The sequence below is a fragment of the Macaca fascicularis genome, chromosome 16, assembly GCF_037993035.2.
Source record: "Macaca fascicularis isolate 582-1 chromosome 16, T2T-MFA8v1.1".
NCBI classification, from domain to species: Eukaryota; Metazoa; Chordata; class Mammalia; order Primates; family Cercopithecidae; genus Macaca; species Macaca fascicularis.
In genome coordinates, this window is record NC_088390.1 from 58620743 (window position 1) to 58644036 (window position 23294).

General features: G+C 47.1%; 1 protein-coding gene and 1 non-coding gene across 12 annotated transcripts in view; both read left to right on the forward strand.

Moving 5' to 3' along the window:
- Positions 1-23294, forward strand: part of CBX1 (chromobox 1) — a 44349-nt gene that overhangs the window by 1906 nt on the left and 19149 nt on the right. For 4 of the 11 annotated variants that reach the window (XR_012425716.1, XR_012425717.1, XM_045374931.2 and 1 more), the window contains exon 1: positions 7738-7953. The exons of 1 other annotated variant lie outside the window; for it this stretch is intronic. Coding sequence is in view for 2 of the 10 variants with exons in the window: in XM_065531409.1 (XP_065387481.1) it covers positions 5505-5575 (71 nt within the window). In the remaining 8 variants the exon portion in view is untranslated. Of the gene's footprint in view, positions 1-191; positions 310-5491; positions 5576-7737; positions 7954-23294 lie in introns of those variants that run through there. 6 more of the 11 variants (XR_012425718.1, XM_065531410.1, XM_065531411.1 and 3 more) reach the window with 3 other exon arrangements.
- LOC123569681 (U6 spliceosomal RNA) lies at positions 21197-21303 on the forward strand. Its single transcript, XR_006693482.1, has one exon. It is a non-coding gene; the product is annotated as a U6 spliceosomal RNA (small nuclear RNA).

Here is a 23294-nt window from a genome sequence, read left to right on the forward strand (position 1 = left end):
AGCTGGGACTACAGGCGCCCGCCACCACGCCCGGCTAGTTTTTTGTATTTTTAGTAGAGACGGGGTTTCACCATGTTAGCCAGGATGGTCTCGATCTCCTGACCTCGTGATCCACCCGCCTCGGCCTCCCAAAGTGCTGGGATTACAGGCTTGAGCCACCGCGCCCGGCCTTCTTTGTTTTTTTGAGACAGGTTCCTGCTCTGTTGCCCAGACTGGAGTGCAGTGGCAGGATCACAGCTTACTGCAGGCTCAACCTCCAGGGCTCAAGTCATCCTCCCACCTCAGCCGTTGGAGCTGCTGGGACCACAGGTGTGTGCCACCATACTCGGTTAATTTTTTTAATTTTTATACAGATAGAGGCTCCCTATGTTGCCGAGACTGGAAGTGTTTATTTATTTATTTATTTATTTTTTAAGTACACACCACCTTGGAGATGGAGTCATTTCTTAAAGGTTAAGTGGGCCGGGCGCAGTGGCTCACGCCTGTAATCCCAGCACTTTGGGAGGCCGAGACGGGCGGATCACGAGGTCAGGAGATCGAGACCATCCTGGCTAACACGGTGAAACCCCGTCTCTACTAAAAATACAAAATTTTTGTATTTTTACAAAATTTTTAAAAATACAAAATTTTTGTATTTTTGTATTAGTCTCTACTAAAAATACAAAAAACTAGCCGGGCGAGGTGGCGGGCGCCTGTAGTCCCAGCTACTTGGGAGGCTGAGGCAGGAGAATGGCGGGAACCCGGGAGGCGGAGCTTGCAGTGAGCTGAGATCCGGCCACTCACTCCAGCCTGGGCTACCAAGCGAGACTCCGTCTCAAAAAAAAAAAAAGGTTAAGTGCAGGCCAGGCGTGGTGGCTCACACCTATAATCCCAGCACTTTGGGAGGCCGAGGCGGGTGGATCACAAGGTCAGGAGATCGAGACCATCCTGGCTAACACGGTGAAACCCTGTCTCTACTAAAAATACAAAAAATTAGCCGGGCGTGGTGGCGGGCCCCTGTAGTCCCAGCTACTCGGGAGGCTGAGGCAGGAGAGGCAGGAGAATAGTGTGAACCCAGGAGGTGGAGCTTGCAGTGAGCCGAGATCACGCCACTGCACTCCAGTCTGGGAGACACTGCGAGACTCCATCTCAAAAAAAAAAAAAAAAAAAGGTTAAGTGCAATAGGGAGTCTGAAGCCATTTTAAAAATACTGGTACAGAATTATGCAGATCAGTCAATGTTAATGCATTTATTCAATGTAAAAAAAATCACATTTATTAAATTCATCACTGATCTCATCAGGAAAGTCTCAAGAAACTGCATACTGACTAGCTGGGATTACAGGCACGTGCCACCATGCCCGGCTAATTTTTGTATTTTTAGTAGAGACGGGGTTTGACCATATTGGTCAGGCTGGTCTTGAACTCCTGACCTCATGATCCACCCGCCTCGGCTTCCCAAAGTGCTGGGATTACAGGTGTGAGCCACCATGCCTGGCCTCACATGTCTTAATATTAAGACAGCCTCGACCTCCTGGGCTCAAGTGATCCTCCTATTCAAGCCTCCTAAGTAGCTGGGACCATAGGTGTATGCCACCATGCCCGGCTAATTTTTTATTATTATTTGTATAGATGAGGTCTCACTATGTTGCCCGGCCTGGTCTTGAACTCCTGAGCTCAAGCAGTTCTCCTACCTCGTCCTTCCAAAATGCTGGAATTACAGGGGTGAGCCACTGTGCCCATTTTTCTTTTCATTTCTTTTTATTTTTTATTTTTTGATTTTTTGAGATGGAGTTTTGCTTTCGCTCTCATCTCCTAGGCTGGAGTGCAATGGTACGATCTTAGCCCACTGCAACCTCTGCCTCTTGGGTTCAAGCAATTCTCCTGCCTCAGCCTCCCGAGTAGCTGGGATTACAGGCATGCGCCACCATGCCCAGCTAATTTTTTTGTTTATTAGAGGCAGAGTCTCGTTCTTCGCCCAGGCTGGAGTAAAGTGGTGCGATCTCGGCTCACTGCAACCTCCTTCCCCTGGGTTTCAAGCAATTCTCCTGTCACAGTCTCCTGAGTAGGTGGAATTACAGGCGCCCGCCACTACGCCTGGCTAATTTTTGTATCTTTAATAGAGACAGGGTTTCACCATGTTGGCCAGGCTGGTCTGGAACTCCCAGCCTTAGGTGATTCACCCGCCTCGGCCTCCCAAAGTGCTGGGATTACAGACATGAGACACCAAGCCTGGTTTTATTTTTTTTTTTTGAGACGGAGTTTCACTCTGTTGCTAAGCTAGAGTGCAATGGCACAATCTGTGCTCACTGCAACCTCCGCCACCCAGGTTCAAGCGATTCTCCTTCCTTCAGCCTCCTGAGTAGCTGGGATTACATGTGCCCACCACCATGCCCTGCTAATTTTTGTATTTTTAGTAGAGACAGGGTTTTATCATGTTGGCAAAGCTGGTCTCGAACTCCTGAACTCAGGTGATCTGCCCGCCTCGGCCTCCCAAAGTGCTGGGATTACAGGAGTGGGGCATCACGACACCGGCCTAGGGTATTTTTTTTTTCCTTTTTTTGAGACAGAGTTTCACTCTGTTGCCCAGGCTGGAGTGCAATGGCGCAATCTCGGCTAACTGCAACTTCTGCCTCTCGGGTTCAAGCCATTCTGCCTCAGCCTCCCAAGTAGCTAGGATTACAGGCATGTACTACCACACCCAGCTAATTTTTTGTATTTTTAGTAGAGATGGTGTTGGCCAGGCTGGTCTTGAACTCGTGACCTCAGGTAATCCACCCGCCTCGGCCTCCCAAAGTGCTGAAATTACAGGCGTGAGCCACCGCACCCAGCCAGATATTTTTCAACAGTAGTTTCTAACACTTGATAATGGGGCCAATCCTTATCATACCTGAAATGCTAGCAAATGATAAGCACTTCTCCAGCACTGATCCCTTAGCAGAAGAAAACCAATCAAACTCAGGGCTATGAGTGCATAATTTGAGAAGTGTATATTTTAATTAGAGTCCAGTTACTACCAGGAAATCGCCCTGAGAATCGGATTTACCAGCGGTAACAGAGAAGTGATAGCTTTAAGTTTATTTGCATTTTATTTTTATTTTTATTTTTTTGAGACGGAGTCTTGCTCTGTCGCCCGGGCTGGAGTGCAGTGGCCGGATCTCGGCTCACTGCAAGCTCCGCCTCCCGGGTTCACGCCATTCTCCTGCCTCAGCCTCCCGTGTAGCTGGGACTACAGGCGCCCGCCACCTCGCCCGGCTAGTTTTTTTTGTATTTTTAGTAGAGACGGGGTTTCACCGTGTTAGCCAGGATGGTCTTGATCTCCTGACCTCGTGATCCGCCCGTCTCGGCCTCCCAAAGTGCTGGGATTACAGGCTTGAGCCACCGTGGCCGGCTATTTGCATTTTAAAAGAGGGTACTTGTTAACCTCAAATGAATACATCTTTAACAACAGAATATCAAGTAGTGGTCAAAATGAAACAAAGAATTTCAATGTGGAGGAAGATATTTTTAAAGTTCTATACTTCCTCTACTCCTTTTATCATATCTCAGAAGCAGCCATCTAATGAATCTAAAAGAGCTACTATTTACTGAGTGCTGTCTATAAGCCGTTCCTTTTATTCATCATTACTGTTAATCCCATAGACATGCTGTAAAGAAGGTCTAAAATAATATTTTCCTTCTCCATATTATTCGTGATTTTCTTTTTTATTTTTCTTTATTTATTATTTCTTTTTTTTTCTGAGACATGGTCTTGCTCTGTCACCCAGGTGGAGTGCACTGGCAGTGAAATCATAGCCCACTGCAGCCTCAAACTCCCTGGCCCAAGTGATCCTCCTGCCTCAGCATTCTGCGTAACTGGGACTACTGGCGTGTACCACCACACCTGACTTTTCTTTTTTGTAGATACAGGGTCTCACTATATTGCCCAGGCTAATCTCTAACTTCTGGCCTCAAGCAGTCCTCTTAGCTTGGCTTCCCAAAGTACTGGGATTATAGGCATGAGCCACCTCACCAGGCCTACTTGTGATTTTAGAGACTGGATGTGACAGATGCATTTCCTGTGGACATGAGCAATATCGTTTCAAATATTGTCTTGAGCAAGATTATGATGATTGAGTTACCCTTATAAGAAAAGAATCGAATCAGCCGAGGGCAGTGGCTCACGCCTGTAATTCCACCACTTTGGGAGGCCAAGGCGAGCAGATCATGCGGTCAAGAGATTCAGACCATCCTGGCCAACATGGTGAAACCCCATGTCTACTAAAAATACAGAAAAATTAGCCGGGTGTGGTGGCACACACCTGTAATCCCAGCTACTCAGAGGCTGAGGCAGGAGAATCGCTTGAACCCTGGAGATGGAGGTTTCAGTGAGCCAAGATCGCACCACTGCACTACAGTCCTGAGTGACAGAGCAAGAGACTCTGTCTCAAAAAAAAAAAAAAAAAAAAAAATAGGCCAGGCGTGGTGGCTCACACTAGTAATCCCAGCACTTTGGGAGGCCACGACCCAGGCGGTGGGGGGGTTTCACAAGGTTAGGAGTTCAAGACCAGCCTGAAAACACAGTGAAACCCCATCTCTACTAAAAATACAAAAATTAAGGCCGGGCACGGTGGCTCACACCTATAATCGTAATCCCAGCACTTTGGGAGGCCGAGGTGGTGGGACCATTTGAGGTCAGGAGTTTGAGACAAGCCTGGCCAACATGGTGAAACCCCCTCTCTACTAAAAGTACAAAAATTAGCCAGGCACAGTGGCGGGCGACTGTAAACCCAGCTACTCAGGAGGCTGAGGCTGGATAATTGCTTGAATCCGGGAGGTGGAGGTTGCAGTGAGCCGAGATCTCACCACTGCACTCCAGCCTGGGTGACAGAGCAAGACTCAGTCTCAGGAAACAAAAAAATTAGCTGGGCATGGTGGTGGGCGCCTGTAATCCCAGCTACTCGGGAGACCGAGGCTGGATAATTACTTGAACCCAGGAGGTGGAGGTTGCAGTGAGCCACTATCATGCCACTGCACTCCAGCCTGGGTGACAGTTAGACTCTGTCTCAAAAAATAATAATAAATAAAATAAAATAAAAATAAACCAGATGTGGTGGCTCACGCCCGTAATCCTAACACTTTGGGAGGCTGAGGCAGCTGGATTGCCTGAACTCAGGAGTTCGAGACCAGCCTGGGCAGCATGGTGAAACCCCCGTCTGTACTAAAATACAAAAAAATAAGCTGTACGTGGTAGCGTGCGCTTGTAATCCCAGTTACTTGGGAGGCTGAGGCCGGAGAATTGCATGAACCCGGGAGGGGGAGGTTGCAGTGAGCCTAGATCTTGCCATTGCACTCCAGCCTGGGCGACAGTGCAAGACTCTGCCTCAGGAAAAACAAAAACAAAAACAAAAAACAACCCACTCATTAATAGTAGCTACTTATCATTACAACTAATTTTCTCATCATTATCATCATTCAAAAACAGTACACTACAGGAGGAAGTGAGTTGATGCTTCTCATTTGCTTCTTCATAGAAACCCAGCCCAAATGTTTCAGGAAGAATTGCTGTCTTTGTGTCCAGAGTTGGTTCCTTCCGGTGGGTTCGTGGCCTCCCTGAGGTAAAGAATGAAGCCGCGGACCTTCACAGTGTTAAAAACAGCTCTTAAGCTGGCAGGGACCCAAAGAGTGAGCAGCACCAAGATTTATTGTGAAAAGCAAAAGAACGCGAAAGAACAAAGCTTCCACAGCGTGGAAGGGGACCTAACCAGTTGCTATTGCTGGCTGGCGAGAAAGTGGGGCGGGAGCGGGGGCGGGGGCGGGGGCGGGGGCGGGGAGTGTGTGAAGAAGGGTCCAGGTTTTACACCCTTATTTGTCCTCACCCATTTTCCATTTATGTCCTATCAGAGTGCCCTTTTTTCAGTCCTCCCCACGATTGGCTACTTTCAGATTCCTGCTGATTGGTGAATTTTACAGAACGCTGATTGGTGCATTTTACAGAGTGTTGATTGGTGTATTTTACAGAGTGCTGATTGGTGCATTTTACAATCCTCTTGCTAGCTACAGAGGACTGATTGGGAGGTTTTTACGGAGTGCTGATTGGTGCATTTTACAATCCTTTTGTAAGACTAGGTACAGAGTGCTGATTGGTGTTTTACAATCCTCTTGTAAGACAGAAAAGTTCTCCACGTACTCACTTGAAGCAGGAAGTCCAGCTGGTTTCACCTGTCCTCTTCTCTGTGCTTTCTTGAAGCTCTTTTAACTAAACTCTATTATGATGTTGCTGGGCTGGGTTCTTCCTACATGACAGTTCTCCAGAGCCCTGAACAGTGCCTGCATCAGCAAAACTGTCATAAATGCAAACTCCTGCCCTGAACAGTGCCTGCATCAGCAAAACTGTTTTATAAAAGCAAACTGCTGCCTTTTGGGGTAGAGTGCAATAGAGTTTCCTTCTTCCTCCTGATTAGAAGGATACTTTAAAATTAAAAAAAAAAAAAAAACAAAAAAAAACTTTAGTTATATTGTGGCTTAAAAATATGGTTTTTTCCTAATTGTGTGTTTCATTGGGATGATTGAGTGAAAGGTGCTGACGGAGATTAATGACACTGAAAAAGGTGGGCACAAATGACAATGAAAAAGGGGACATTTTTGTGGTGCCGCCAATAAAAAGGGGGAAATTTAGGAAGCTATGAGAGGCCTACGGGGGGACCTAACCTACTCTAGGGAATCAGGGAAGACCGGGAAGGGGAAATAATCTTAACACTGAGCAGGATTTTTTTTTTTTTTTAAGACAGAGTTTCACTCTTGTTATCCGAGGTTGGAGTGCAATGGTGCGATCTCGGTTCACTACAACTTCTGCCTCCTGGGTTCAAGCGATTCTCCTCCCTCAGCCTCCCGAGTAGCTGGGACTACAGGTGCCTGCCACGATGCCCAGCTAATTTTTGTGTTTTAGTAGAGATGGGGTTTCACCATGTTGGCCAGGTTGGTCTTGAACCCCTCACCTCAGGTGATCCACCCACCTCCGCCTCCCAAAGTGTTGGGATTATAGGCTTGAGCCACTGTACCGGCCTAAGTAGGAATTTTACAGAGATTTGAGGAGGTAGAGATTTGAGGACTAAGAAATCATTGGAAATTTGAGGCAGCGGAGATATGATAAAGTTCTGGTGAAGAATCTGAAATTCAAAAATTTTGAGGATGTGAATTACAGAACTGTCCAGAAGTGGTTGATTTTGGGGGGCCAAGCATCAAAGGGGCTCGCTTATGAAAATCTTATGTTCTAATTTTCTTTTCTTTTTTTTTTTTTTTTTTTTTTTTTTGAGATAGAGTCTCGTTCCATCGCCCAGGCTGGAGTGCAGTGGCTGGATCTCGGCTCACTGCAACCTCCGCCTCCCAAGTTCAAGCAATTCTCCTGTCTCAGCCTCCTGAGTAGCTGGCACTACAGGCGCCTGCCACCAGGCCCGGCTAATTTTTGTATTTTTAGTAGAGACAGGGTTTCACCGTGTTGGTAAGGCTGGTCTTGAACTCCTGACCTCAGGTGATCCACCCGCCTCGGTCTCCCAAAGTGTTGGGATGACGGGCGTGAGCCACCGTCCCTGGCCCATGTGTTCTAATTTTCTAGGTTACAACGCTCTACGCTGCAGTCTCTCCACCGTTACAGTTTAAAAACTAGAAATCCCTACCACCCTCGCCTACTGTGCGTGCGCGGCGCACTGCGCTTCGGGCCTTGTAGTCTTGGACAGACCCCCGAGGCCCATGGTGCCGTGCGGCGGGTCGTCGCGCCTGCGCGATGCAGGCGGCGGGCAGCGCAGAGTGCGAGGCTCTTTTGTTCGGCTGAGGGGAGGGCCGTTGGCTGGGGCCTGCGGTACGCCGCTTCAGTGAGGGGTTCCACTGCGGCCACCCGGCTTGCTGCCTTCCTGGGCGCCACTCCCCCAGGCGACCCGACGCGACGCGCCAGTAGCGCAGCACCGATTCCTCTCGGGCTCTTGGGCGCTGCTCTGAGGTGAGGAGCCCGCTGGAGGCGGGAGAGCTGGGGGAGGGGGCGCGGCGGCGGCGGCGGGAGCCCTGCGTTAGGGGCCGCGCTTTCTAGGCGGAGGTTAGGAGCGGGGAGCGCGCCCGGGTCCAGCGTCCTGCTTCTCCGGTTCCCGCGCTGAGCTCTCCGCCTGGCGCTGAGGCGTCCGTGCCAGCTGCGTGAAGGATGGAGAGGGCGGGGTGCGAATCCTGAGCCTGAGACTAAAGCGCTTCGGGGTGGGCCGAGCACTTGGGGCTGCTCTTCGGAGCCCGAGTGGTCTGGGACAGTGTTGCTTGCCTGGGCGGCTGCGGGATAGGGCGGAAGGGGACAGGCTTGAGGCTTGGATAGGCATGAGGAGGGGCTGACGACCGCACGACCCGAGGTTTGTAACTGTTTTCGGAGGACCCTGGGTCCGGCCGGGACTGCCAGAGGAACCTGGCTTTGCAGGACTACGGAGGAGTAACTTCTAGTGAATTGGAAGAGGGCTCTGGGCCGCACAAGGTGTGCTGATTGGAGGAGGAGATGTGTGGAATAATTTGGGAAAGGGGGCACGGAGGGGGAGGGGCAGGCGTTTGCTGGGCCTGGCTCTGGAAGGGGAGGAGCTGTTAGGATAAGTAGGGCGGAGATCCCGAGAATATTTCTGTAAGGTGTGTAAGAATAAAGGGGAAAGGAGGCTTCCCTTGCTTCCTGATGGGTCCTTACAGTGGGGAGGCTGTAAGGATAATTGTGAAGAAAGGATTGAATACGCCTTTTTTACTTTTCCAGGTTTCCTACTACCTTCACTCCATGATTCCTTTGGGGAGTTAAAAATGTCCAAGTGCAGCTCTTGCTTTGATTCAAAATTAGTTCCATACGTTTTTGTCTGGGATCGTAACTGGTCTCACAAAGTTGAAATTGTAAAAATGCGTAGATGAGTTAATAGTTAAGGAACGGAGTGAGGTAGTGAGAGATTGTTAGATCGTGTGCGGTGCGAGAAATTGGGAGACACAGGAAAAGTAAGTATGTGAGATTGTGAGGTAATAATTTGTTTCATGGGCCCTTCTGTTTTTAGCCAACTTTTCCTTATTGGAAAATTTGAATACAGAGTGAGCAATATTTTACCTCTTTTTTTTTTTTTCTTTTTTTTTTTGAGAAGAGTCTCCCTCTGTCGCCAGGCTGGAGTGCAGTGGCACGATCTTGGCTCACTGCAACCTCCACCTCCCCGGGTTCATGCGATTCTCTTGCCTCAGCCTCCCCACCAGTTGGGATTACAGGCACGCGCCACCACGCCCGGCTAATTTTTGTATTTTTAGTAGAGATGGGCTTTCACCATATTGGTCACGCTGGTCTCAAACTCCTGATCTCGTGATCCTCCCGCCTCGGCCTCCCATAGTGCTGGGATTATAGGCGTGAGCCACTGCGCCCGGCCGTATTTTACCTCTTTTTCAAAGTTTCAAGTGAGGGTTTTTCATAAATTGGTGTTACATTTAGACGTGTTGGTTTAACGCTTTTGAGGTGGAATTTACAAAAAGTTCAGCTATAATCAGTTATACTAGAACCTGTAGCCCAGGGTGCAGTAGCCTCGTCAATTGTGTTAAGAATCACATTAGCAGTTTGGGGCCGGGCGCGGTGGCTCAAGCCTGTAATCCCAGCACTTTGGGAGGCCGAGACGGGCGGATCACGAGGTCAGGAGATCGAGACCATCCTGGATAACACGGTGAAACCCCGTCTCTACTAAGAAATACAAAAAAAAAAATTAGCCGGGCGAGGCGGCGGGCGCCTGTAGTCCCAGCTACTCGGGAGGCTGAGGCCGGAGAATGGCGTGAACCCGGGAGGCGGAGCTTGCAGTGAGCTGAGATCCGGCCACTGCACTCCAGCCTGGGCGACAGAGCGAGACTCCGTCTCAAAAAAAAAAAAAAAAAAAAGAATCACATTAGCAGTTTGGAAAGATTGTGAAAGGTCCAAGGTTTTGGAATAGATTCAGGAATACAATGGGGAAATTAATGCCGGTGTTCCTCCCTAGGTGCCTTGTGGACTTTTATATGAAAGTGGTGTGATTGAAAAGCACTTGTATTGAAACTGGTGGCACCTTAACGAAGCTTCAGGGGAGTGGAGGACCTGAAGTCATTTACGGTTTTCCCTGTGGTGATATTTTTCTTCAGTGGCTGCTGTATCCTAAATTGTTTTACATTAAAAATATAAATAGTAGGGCCAGGCGCAGTGGCTCAAGCCTGTCATCCCAGCAGTTTGGGAGTCCGAGGCGGGCGGATCACCTGAGGTCAGGAGTTCCAGACCAGCATGGCCAACATGGTGAAACCCCATCTCTACTGAAAATAGAAAAATTAGCCAGGCGTGGTGGCACACGCCTGTACTCCCAGCTACTTGGGAGGCTGAGGCAGGAGAATCGCTTGAACCTGGGAGGCAGAGGTTGCCATGAGCCAAGATCGCACTATTGCACTCCAGCCTGGGCAATAAGAGCAAAACTATGTCTTAAAAAAAGAAAAAATGGCCATACCTCTTGTTCATCAATGCATGACACATAGTAGGCCGTTCAGATTGTTGATGAATGAATGATGAATAGGGGGGCTTTGAGATCCATTCTGAGAACTCTGTGTGTTAGCCAAATTAATGTGCATAGTAGTTTGCTTGTCTTGTATCTGTGACATTTGGCAGAGTTAAACTGTTGTCTTTGGCCTGCTTGTCTTAGCCTGTTAGTTTCTTTTCTTTTTTTTTTAGACAGGGTCTCACTCTGTTGCCAGGCTGGAGTGCAGTGGTGGCATCATGGCTCACTGAAGCCTCGACCTCCTGGACACAAGCAATCTTCCCACCACAGCCTGTTGAGTAGCTCGGACTACAGTCTCATGCCACCATGCATGGCTTCTTTTTTGTAGGGACAGTCTCTGTTGCCCAGAATGGTTAGCTTCAGTTTTGTACTCACTCTGGTACTAAATATAGAAAAGGTATACAGGCTGTGCAACTAGCCATTTTAAGTACCTCAGGCCTCAGATTCTGGGTTTCATCAACAAGCAAAATAGCTTGAATATATCTGTTTTAAAAGAATCTTGAAAAATCTTCTGTGTCCTTTGAATTGATCTGAATAATTGTCAGTAGCGATATCTGTTGAAAAATTGAATAGCCTTCCCAAGGTTATTTGGAAAAGTTACTCAAATATGGACGAAATTTAGATCCTGTCAGTATTTGCATAGAATAACTTGTATTCAATCTTTCCTGCCTTTAGCATTTATACTTTGATGACCAGAAGGGGGCGACCTAATTTGTCTGTGAAATTGTGCCTTTTAAAATAATAGTTGACACTTTGAGGACCTAACAGAACTATGGTATTAATTTTTTTTTTTTTGAGACAGAGTCTCACTCTGTCGCCAAGGCTGGAGTGCAGTGGCGCAATCTCAGCTCACTGCAACCTCCACCTCCCAGGTTCAAGCGATCCTCCTGCTTCAGCCTCTGGAGTAACTGGGGCAACCGGGGCCCCCCACAACGCTTGGCTAATTTTTATATTTTTAGTAGAGATGGTGTCTTGCCATGTTGGCCAGACTGGTCTTGAACTCCTGACCTCGGGTGATCCATCCTCCTCGGCCACCCAAAGTTTTGGGATTACAGGTGTGAGCTACCGCGACCAGCCTATAGTATTAATTTTTAACTGACAAGAATGGTGTATCCTTATGTGGTACAATGTGGTGGGGTTTTTTTTTTGAGACGGAGTTTTGCTCTTGTTGCCCAGGCTGGAGTGCAGTGGTGCAATCTCAGCTTACTGCAACCTCCGCCTCCTAAGTTCAAGTGATTCTCCTGCCTCAGGCCTCCTAAGTAGCTGGAATTACAGGCACTTGCCACTACGCCTGGCTAATTTTTTGTATTTTTTAAGTAGAGATGGGGTTTCATCATATTGGCCAGGTGGTTGGTCTTGAACTCCTGACCTCAGGTGATCCACCTGCCTTGGCCTCCCAAAGTGTAGGGATTACAGGTATGAGCCACGTGCCCAGCCTGTGGTGGGTTTTGTTTATTTTTTATTTTATTTTTCTCATATAAATAGAGGCAGGGACTCACTATGTTGCCCAGGCTAGTTTCAAACTCCTGGCCTCAAGTAATTTTCCCACCTCGCCCTCTCAAAGTACTGGAATTATAGACATGAGCCACGGCACCTGGCCCACTGTGATGGTTTTTTTTCTTTTCTTTTCTTTTTTTTAGACAAGTCTTGCTCTGTCACCCAGGCTGGAGTGCAGTGGTGTGATCTCGGCTCACTGCAGCCTCCAACTCCCGGGTTCGAGTGATTGTCCTGCCTCAGCCTCCCGAGTAGCTAGGAATACAGGCGCACACCACCATGCCCAGCTAACTTTTTTTTGTATTTTTAGTTGAGATGAGGTCTCACCATATTGGCCAGGCTGATCTTGAAATCCTGACCTCAAGTGATCCACCCACCTCAGCCTCTCAAAGTGCTGGGATTGTAGGTGTGAGCCACCATGCCTGGCCACTGTGGTGTTTTGATACATGTTTCCAATGTAGTCATGATTCTGGTCTAGCTTTGTAACCACTTTTATTTTATCTTAAATTAACCTTTGAAAGATTGCTTGAGGTATCACTGTGTCCATACTAACATTTGCAGACTCTTGTGGTCTCTCAAACCAAAAATCTATGGTAAAATATCCATGTCAACATACTCAAAGGGGTTTTCCAAGTTTCAGAACACATCTCAGATAAAATTCAAAATGTATTCGCACACCAGTATTCTAGCCTTAGATCCTCTGGAATTCAAGGGCTGGCGTTCCTTTAAAAATGAAACTCCTGACTGGGCGTGATGGCTCGCTCCTATAATATCAGCCCTATGGGGGGCCGAGGTGGGTGGATCACCTGAGGTCGGAGTTCGAGACCAGCCTTACCAACATGGATAAACTCCATCTCTACTAAAAATACACAATTAGCTGGGCATGGTGGCGCATGCCTGTAATCCCAGTGACTCAGGAGGCGGAAGCAGGAGAATTGCTTGAACCTGGGAGGCGGAGGTTGCAGGGAGCTGAGATTGTACCACTGTACTCCAGCCTGGGTGAAAGAGCAAGACTCCAAAAAAAAGAAACTGCTAACTGTGTGTGTGGCATAAGTTCTTGTTGTCTGCTCAAGTTTTCCATCTGGAAAGCATTTGCTTCACAAACAACCACAGCTTACAGACTAAAAGCAGTTTAGAAACAAGACTACCACCTGAATATACTACACATGCCTTCACCTGCCTTTTGATGATTGGTATGTAGTTGGTGATTCTTTCAACAAAAGGTACTTCTTCCTTGTTTTCACTTTAGGGTGTATGGATCAGATTTATCTTGCTGCTTATTCCCTTAATAACTTATAGCTTTGCACTTCTATTCCCTGATGCTTCTGAGACATTCATCCTTTTTTTTTTTTTTTTTTTTTTGAGATGGAGTTTTTGTTCTTGTTGCCCAGGCTGGAGTGCAATGGTGCAATCTCGGCTCACCGCAACCTCAACCTTCTGGGTTCAAGCGATTTTCCTGCCTCAGTCTCCCAAGTAGCTGGGATTACAGGCATATGCACCACCATGCCTGGCTAATTTTGTATTTTTGGTAGAGACGGGGTTTCTCCATGTTGGTCAGGCTGGTCTCAAAACTCCTGACCTCAGGAGATCCGCCTGCCTCAGCCTCCCAAAGTGCTGGGATTACAGGCATGAGCTACCGCACCCAGCCTGAGACATCCATCTTTATTGCCCATATAGGGTTCAACAACTTGTTCAGGTTCCAGACCTACCTTTAATTGTGTGTGCAAGTAAAAATAGAAACAAAATGCTTTGGGAACCCCAAAGAAAAGAGAAATATTATTTAGCTAAATTGGGTAGACTTCATGGAGAAAGTAGCATTTAAGCTGGGTCTTGAAGAATAGGTAGGATTTTGACTGTTGGCCCTCTACAGGAGCACACTACTTTTTTTTTTGAGACAGAGTCTTACTCTGTCACCGAGGCTGGAGTACAGTGTCAAGATATCAGCTCACTGTAACCTCTGCCTGCCTGGTTCAAGTAATTCTTGTGTCCCACCCTCCCAAGTAGCTGGGGTTACACATATGCACCACCACATGTGGCTAATTTTTGTATTTTTAGTAGATATGGGGTTTCACCATGTTGGCCAGGCTGGTCTTGAACTCCAGGCCTCAAGTGATCCACCCGTCTCGACTTCCCAAAGTACTGGATTTATAGGCGTGAGCCACCAAGCCTAGCCAGGAGCACACTTTTTTTTTTTTTTTTTTTTTTTTCCTTTGAGATGGAGTCTTGTTCTGTCTCACAGACTGGAGTGCAGTGGCGCGATATCAGCTCACTGCATCCTAACCCTGTTTTGTGAGTTCGAGCAATTCTTGTGCCTCAGCCTCTTGAATAGCTGGGACTACAGGTGCGCCATGCTGGCTAATTTTTTTTTTTTTTGTAATTTTAGTAGACACGGGGTTTCACCATGTTGCTGGGCTGGTCTCAAACTCCTGGCCTCAAGCGATCCGCCTACCTCAGCCTCCCAAAGTGCTGAAATTACAGATGTGGGCCACAGTGGCCGGCCCATCCTTTTTTTTTTTTTTTTTTTTTTTTTTTTGAGGCAGAGTCTTGTCCTGTATCCCGGACTGGAGTGCAATGGCACAATCTTGGTTCACTGCAAACCTCCACCTCCTAGGTTCAAGGAATTCTCCTGCCTTAGCCTCACGAGTATCTGGGATTACAGGCACATGCCACCACACCTGGCTGATTTTTGTATTTTTACTAGAGTTGGGATTTCACCATCTTAGCCAGGCTGGTCTTGAACTCCTGACCTCAAGTGATCCACCTGCCTTGGCCTCCCAATGTGCTGGGATTACAAGCATGAGCCACTGCACCCCACCAAACCCACACTTCTTCTTTTTTTTTTTTTTTTTTGAGATGGAGTTTCACTCTTGATGCCCAGGCTGGAGGGCAGTGGCACGATCTTGGCTCACCGCAACTTCCCCCTCCCAGGTTCAAGCAATTCTCCTACCTCAGTCTCTGGAGTAGCTGAGATTACAGGCTTGCGCCACCTCACCCAGCTAATTGTGTATTTTTAGTAGAGATGGGGTTTCTCCATGTTGGTCAGACTAGTTTCGAACTCCCAACCTCAGGTAATTCACCTCCCTCATCCTCCCAAAGTGCTGGGATTACAGGCGTGAGCCACCATGTTGGGCCTAAGCTCACTCTTCTTAATAGATGAGCAAAGTTATGGAGGAAGCATAGAATGTGTTCAGGTTATGGCCAGGTTATAGTCTTTGACAGGAGTGTAGATTTTGTGAGGGAAGAAGGGACATGATTAGTCTGGAATAGGAACTGAAGAATGTAAGTGTTACGCTGAGGACTTTGGCCTTTGTTTTAAATGGAAGGAAACCTTGTAGAAAATATTTCCTATACAGTCAGCTCCAGCCCAAACTGGTTTATATGTGTCACATTGCCTTTGTTTACAACAGTTCCTGAAGCCAAATTGCCGTACCAGTCCACCTTTTCAAATGCTAGTAAAGCCCGGTTTCAATCCCAACTTTTCAAAATGTTTCCTAATACCCTAGCCAGTTCTTCCTCCAACCTCCTGTAGTGCATTTATGGCTACTTTTTATTGCTTATACTACTTTTGGTAATTATGTATGCTTGCCATTTTGGACTCTCACTTGAACTTGCATTGTTTACCTTTTTGTATTTTTTTTTTCTTCCAGACCTGTCTTCTCTGTGTCTTTTTTTTTCTTTTAATTTTATTTTTGAGGCGGAGTCTCGCTCTCTTGCCCAGGCTGGAATGCAGTGTCGTGATCTGGCCTCACTGCAACCTCTGCCTCCCAGGTTCAAGCAGTTCTCCCTGCCTCAGCCTCCCAAGTAGTTGGGTAACTGGGATTACAGGTGCCTGCCATCACGCCCAGCTAATTTTTTTTATTTTTATATTTTTTGAGACAGAGTTTTGCTCTTGCTGCCCAGGCTAGAGTGCAATGGTATGATCTCGGCTCACCGCAAGCTCTGCCTCCTGGGTTCAAGCGATTCTCCTGCCTCAGCCTCCCGAGTAGCTGAGATTACAGGCATGCGCCACCACATCTGGCTCATTTTGTATTTTTAGTAGAGATGGGGTTACTCCGTGTTGGTCAGGCTGGTCTTGAACTCCTGACCTCAGGTGATCTGCCCGCCTCCCAAAGTGCTGGGATTACAGGCGTGAGCCACCACACCTAGCCTAATTAATTAATCTTTTAGAGATGGAGTCTCACAGCTGGGCGCCAGCACTTTGGGAGACCGAGGTGGGCAGATCACGAGGTCAGGAGTTCAAGACCAGCCTGGCCAAGATGGTGAAACCTCATCTCTACTAAAAATAGAAAAATTAGTCAGGCCTTGTAATCCCAGTTACTCAGGAGGCTGAGGCAGGAGAATCGCTTGAATCCGGGAGGCGGAGGTTGTGAGCCAAGGTCACCGCACTCTAGCCTGGGTGACAGAGCAAGACCCCCCCCTCAAAAAGAAAAGAGCGATGGAGTCTTGCTATGTTGCCCAGGCTGGTCTGAAACTTGTGGGCTCAACCACCCCACAACTCTCGTCTTGGCCTCCTAAAGTGCTGGGATTACAGGTGTGAGCCACAGTGCCTAGCTAATTTGATTTTATCTCCGTTTTTTTTTTTTTTTTTTTTTTTGAGACGGAGTCTCGCTCTGTCACCCAGGCTGGAGTGCAGTGGCCGGATCTCAGCTCACTGCAAGCTCCGCCTCCCGGGTTTACGCCATTCTCCTGCCTCAGCCTCCCGAGTAGCTGGGACTACAGGCGCCTGCCACCTCGCCCGGCTAAGTTTTTGTATTTTTAGTAGAGACAGGGTTTCACTGTGTTAGCCAGGATGGTCTCAATCTCCTGACCTCGTGATCCGCCCGTCTCGGCCTCCCAAAGTGCTGAGATTACAGGCTTGAGCCACCGCGCCCGGCCGATTTTATCTCTTAATAGTATTAAAAACTAGAAGATCTGGTCGGGCATGGTGGCTCACGCCTGTAATCCCAGCACTTTGGGAGACTGAGGCGGGCAGATCAACTGAGGTCAGGAGTTCGAGACCAGCCTGGCCAACATGGTGAAACCCCGTTTCTACTAAACATTCAAAAAATTAGCTGGGCGTGGTGGTGCACACTTGTAATCCCAGCTACTTAGTGGGACTGAGACAGGAGAAGCACTTGAACTCCGGAGGCAGAAGTTGCGATGAGCCGAGATCGCGCCCCTGCACTTGAGCCTGGGCAACAGAGTGAGACTCTGTCTCAAAAAAAAAAAAAAAAAAAGCTGGGCATGGTGGCGGGCACCTGTAATCCCAGCTACTTGGGAGGCTGAGGCAGGAGAATTGGTTGAACCCCAGAGGCAGAGTTCTGAAGTAAGCTGAGATCACACCACTTCACTCCTGCCTGAGCAACAAGAGTAAAACTCCATCTTAAACAAAAAAATGCTAGAAGATCTGCAGTTATGAACTTTGATAGCCATTAATTGACTAGATCTTCAACCTAAACTAGGGGTAAAAGGGGAGGAAAGAAAATGGAATAGTAAAAAGAACTAGATGGAAAAAGGAATGAAGTAAGAAGTGATATGCAAAATAATTGTCATCTTCTCCCTGCCTGATTCCCTCAGTCTAGTCAAAGTCTTTCCACCTGGCCACATTTCTTTTCCTCAGACAAAGCAAGCTCATTCTCAACTTAGGACTTTCAAACCAACTATTCCCTAAACTTGGAGTGCTTTTCTTATTTTGGCTGAGTTGTCTCCTTGTAGTTGGGTTTCTGTTTAAATGTTACTCTAAAGAGATTTGCTTTGTAACATCAGTAATATTTTATTGTTTATTGTCTGTGCCATGCTTTGCAAATACATGTGTGCACACACTCAATAGTGCTCACTCACTTGTCTGCACTAGAATAATAAGGTCTAAGAGATCAAGGATTTTGTCTGTCTTGTCCACGCCATTTTTCCAGCACCTCACACATGATAGGTGCCCAGTAGATAATTTTTATGTGAATGAATACTATAGGAGCATGTTCATACAGAGTTAACCCAGTCTGGGGCTTCAGGGAAGGACTTCTAAGGAAGTGACATTTAAGCTAAGGAAATTGGTTAAGTGAAAAGTTGGGCAAAGCACAAGGTAATTATGATTGATAGGTGTAAGTGCAGGGACCTTCAGCTCAAATGCCCATAGATAATGATGTGAAGAGATAGGTTTTCATTTTGAAATCACCGGCTACTGTTGAAAATGCATTGGATCAGGAGTTATCCATGCAAGAGATGATGGTGGCTTGGAATAGAGCAGTAGTAGTGGGGCTAGAAAAAAGTATGAATTGGAAGATATTTAAGATATAAAATTGGCCGGGCGCGGTGGCTCAAGCCTATAATCCCAGCACTTTGGGAGGCCGAGCGGATCACAAGGTCAGGAGATCGAGACCATCCTGACTAACGCGGTGAAACCCCATCTCTACTAAAAAAACACAAAAAACTAGCCAGGCGAGGTGGCGGGCGCCTGTAGTCCCAGCTACTCAGGAGGCTGAGGCAGGAGAATGGCGTAAACCCAGAGGCAGAGCTTGCAGTGAGCTGAGATCCGGCCACTGCACTCCAGCCTGGGCAACAGAGCGAGACTCCGTCTCAAAAAAAAAAAAAAAAATTTGTCACAAATAAATTTTGTTAAAATTTTCTGTTTGTATCCAGAACGTACTTCCTTCCTTTACTCCTCGGAAGGTAAATTCCTTTTGCCATTTATTTGTTTAGAGACAGAGTTTCACTCTTGTTGCCCAGGCTAGAGTGCAGTGGCACAATCTCGTCCCACTACAACCTCTGCCTCCCGGGTTCAAGTGATTCTCCTGCCTCAGCCTCCTGAATAGCTGGGATTGCAGATATGTGCCACTATGCCTGGCTAATTTTGTATTTTTAGTAGAGATGGGGTTTCACCATGTTGGTCAAGCTGGTTTCAAACTCCTGACCTCAGGTGATCCTCCCACCTCGGCCTCCCAAAGTGTTGGGATTACAGGCGCGAGCCACCGTGCCTGGCCTCCTTTTGCCATTTATTACACAAACTTTGTGACTTTATTCTCCTCCCTGGGCCAGATAAACGAAAAAGCACAAGAAATTCCTGCACTTCAGGTATATGTATTGTGATTTCTGTTTCTGGCAGCTCTTCTGTCTCAGTCCTCCAGAAATAAGATCTTGGTTTCTCTGTTTTGTAGTTCTTGGTTCGTTCATGGTAGCCATATCTGGGTTCTTCTTGAGTGTTTTCTGGAACTGCTCTGCTCTTTGGAGAAACCGAGTCATGAATTTCAGCCAGATCTATAGGATAAAAATGTTGTTTTCTCATTGAGAAGTGTACTGGGTTTCAGAAAGCTATCTCTGAATATATACTGCTTAAGCAGTATATAATGAAGACTATAGAGTGTATGTGCAAATATATAAATAATTAATGCCAGGGGTCATAAAAGCTAACCTCTCAGGGCCAGGCGTGGTGGCTCACGCCTGTAATCCCAGCACTTTGGGAGGCTGAGGCGGGTGGATCACGAGGTTAGGAGATCGAGACCAGGATGGCTAACATGGTGAAACCCTGTCTCTACTAAAAATACAAAAAAATTAGCCGGGCGTGGTGGCTGGCGCCTGTAGTCCCAGTTACCCGGGAGGCGGAGCTTGCAGTGAGCCGAGATCATGCCACTGGACTCCATCCTGGGCGACAGAGCAAGACTCCGTCTCAAAAAAGAAAAAAGCTAACCTCTCAGTTATCCCATGAGGGTCATTAAGTCTGTTTTACAGATGAAGAAACTGAGTTATACAGTAACTATATGTGACTACCTATAGACATAAAGTTGAGAGGTCAGAGAAGTGAAAGGTATTAGGGGCCAAGGCTTGGAATCATGACAGTTGTGTTTTGCTTATTATCTTGGTGTTTGGTTAAACAGGTCTTTCACTGGGAAGCAGACCACACAGCAACCGTAATCATGCTTCTGGTGCTCCTGTTACCTTTCTTCTGGTGAAAGGGATGCTGAGGATCTTTTAAGCGGTGCTCTTCCAGTTTCATTGCTGTACAACAAAGATCTAGACTGGCTGGTGTTGAATGTGATATAGAGGAGGTTTTGTTTTCAAGCACATCAGTTGTTACTTCCCTTACTGCTTCATCGTTATTCTAAATGTAATGGAGAAAATAAAATGTTTACCCGTATTCTAGTGAACTATGAGAACTGATTTTTTTTTGTTTTTTTTTTGAGACAGAGATTTACTCTTACTGCCCAGGCTGGAGTGCAATGGCACGATCCCAGCTCACCGAAACCTCTGCTTCCCGGGTTCAAGTGATTACCTCAGCCTCGCCTAGTAGCTGGGATTACAGGCATGTGCCACCATGCCCAGCTAATTTTGTATTTTTAGTAGAGACGAGATTTCTCCATGTTGGTCAGGCTGGTCTTGAACTCCTGACCTCAGGTGATCCACCTGCCTCGGCCTCCCAAAGTGCTGGGATTATAGGCCTGAGCCACTGTGCCTGGCCCCTAGAACTGATTTATGTTTCCAGTAATGTGTGTAATTTCACTTGAGGAATATGGTTTTTGCCAATCCTCTTATAGCAGTAGCTTTTATCCAAGAATGTTCATCAAAATCACCTGTGGAGCTTCGAAAGCTGCAGATGCCTGGCCAGGGACTGTGGCTCACGCCTGTAATCCCAGCACTTTGGGAGGCCGAGATGGGCAGATCACGAGGTCAGGAGATCGAGACCATCCTGGCTAACACGGTGAAACCCCATCTCTACTAAAAATACAAAAAAATTAGCCAGGCGTGGTGGCGGGCGCCTGTAGTCCCAGCTACGAGGGAGGCTGAGGCAGGAGAATGGCGTGAATCTGGGAGGCGGAGCTTTCAGTGAGCCGAGATCACGCCACTGCACTCCAGCCTGGGCGACTGAGACTCCAGCTCAAAAAAAAAAAAAGAAAGAAAGAAAGATGCAGATGCCAGCTCTTAAAATTAAGCTGTGAATTAATTACTCTTGATTCAGATTTACACTGTTTCTGGATTCCTTGGGACACTATAAGCAAGTTTTGGGTTTTTTTGGTTTTGTTTTTTATTGAGGCAGAGTCTTGCTGTGTCGCCTAAGCTGGAGTGCCGTGGTGCGATTTTGGCTCACTGCCAGTGTCAAAACAGTATTCTTCATAATTTAAAAAAAAAAAAAAGGAAACCATACAATGGAATGCTATGGCAGCTGTTAGGGATGGAGATCTTTATGGAATAATGTCAAAGATACATTGCATTGTATAAAAGGGTAAACTGGCGCTTGTTTAGGCAGCACATGTACTAAAATTGGAACGATACAGAGAAGATTAGCATGGCTCCTATGCAAGGATGACACACAAATTCATGAAGCAGTCCATATTTTTAAGTATTTTTAAAAAGAAAAAAATTCAAAAGTAAAACAATTTTCTTTATTTATTTTCTTTCTTTATTTATTTATTTTGAGATGAAGTCTCGCCTTGTCGCCCAGGCTGGAGTGCAGTGGTGTGATCTCGGCTCACTGCAACTTCCGCCTCCCAGATTCAAGCGATTTTCCTGCCTCAGCCTCCTGAGTAACTGGGATTACAGGCATGTGCCACCACGCCCAGCTAATTTTTGTATTTTTAGTAAAGATGGGGTTTCACCATGTTTGTAAGGCTGGTCTCGAACTTCTGACCTCATGATCTGCCCACCTCAACCTCCCAAAGTGCTGGGATTATAGGCGTTAGCCAGTGCACCTGGCAACAAGAAAAAAAATTTTTTTTTTTGAGACGGAGTCTCGCTCTGTCGCCCAGGCTGGAGTTCAGTGGCGCTATCTTGGCTCACTGCAAGCTCCGCCTCCCTGGTTCACGCCATTCTCCTGCCTCTGCCTCCCGAGTAGCTGGGACTACAGGTGCCCACCACCACGCCCGGAGATTTTTTTGTACTTTTAGTGGAGACGGGGTTTCACCGTGTTAGCCAGGATGGTCTTGATCTCCTGACTTCGTGATCCACCCGCTTCAGCCTCCCAAAGTGCTGGGATTACAGGCATGAGCCACCACGCCCGGACTGAACTTTTTTTTTTTTTTGAGATGGAGTCTCCCACTGTTGCCCAGGCTGGAGTGCAGTGGCGCGATCTTGGCACAGTGTAACCTCCACCTCCCACGTTGTAGCGATTCTCCTGCCTCCACCTCCCAAAAGTAGCTAGGATTACAGGCGCCTGCCACCACGCCCAGGTAATTTTTTGTGTTTTTAGTAGAGATGGGGTTTCACTATGTTGGCCAGGCTGGTCTCAAACTCCTGACCTTGTGATCCGCCCACCTTGGCCTTCCAAAGCACTGGGATTACAGGCATGAGCCACTGTACCTGGCCACGTTATACATTTTTGTAATCGAATGTTCATATACGATTTTAATTAGAAAAAATGAAAATACTGCTTTAAAAACACCACTTCCTGATGTATTTTCTGTGGAGTAGGGTCTAGGCATCTGTATTTCTTCCTTTTTTTTTTTTTTTTTTTTTTGTTTGTTTTTGTTTTTGAGATTGAGTCTTGCTCTGTTGCCAGGCTGGAGTACAGTAGTACAATCTCAGCTCACTGCAACCTCCGATTCCCTGGTTCAAGTGATTCTCCTGCCTCAGCCTCCCGAGTAGCTAGGACTACGTGAGTGTTCCACTATGCCCGGACAATTTTTGTGTTTTTACTAGAGACGGGGTTTCGCCATGTTGGCCAGGATGGTCTTGACCTGATTTGACCTCCCAAAGTGTTGGAGTTACAGGCGTGAGCCACTGTGCCCAGCATTTTTATTTTGTTTTGTTTTGTTTTGTTTTGAGATGGAGTCTCACTCTGTTGCCCAGGCTGGAGTGCAATGGCACGATCTTGGCTTACTGCAACCTCTGCCTCCCGGGTTCAAGCTATTCTCCTGCCTCAGCCTCCTGAGTAGCTAGGATTACAGGCGCACACCACCATGCCCAGCTAATTTTTGTATTTTTAGTAGAGATGGACGTTTCACCATGTTGGCCAGGCTGATCTCAAACTCCTGACTTCGTCGTGATCCACCCACCTCGCCTCCCAAAGTGCTGGGATTACAGATGTGAGCCATCGCATCCCGGCAGGCATCTGTATTTCTAAACTCCATAGGTGATTCTGAATCTCACAGAGGTGAAGGTTCTCGACTCAGAGTTTGCTTTCCTCTGAATTCTTTTTTTTTTTTTTTCTTTTTTTTTTTTTGAGATGGAATCTCACTCTGTTGCCCAGGCTAGAGTGCAGTGGTGCGATCTGGGCTCGCTGCAACCTCTTCTTCCCAGGTTCACCTGATTCTCCTGCCATAGCCTCCTGGGTAGCTGGGACTACAGGCACCTGCCACCACGCTCAGCTAATTTTTTGGTTTTTTAGTAGAGA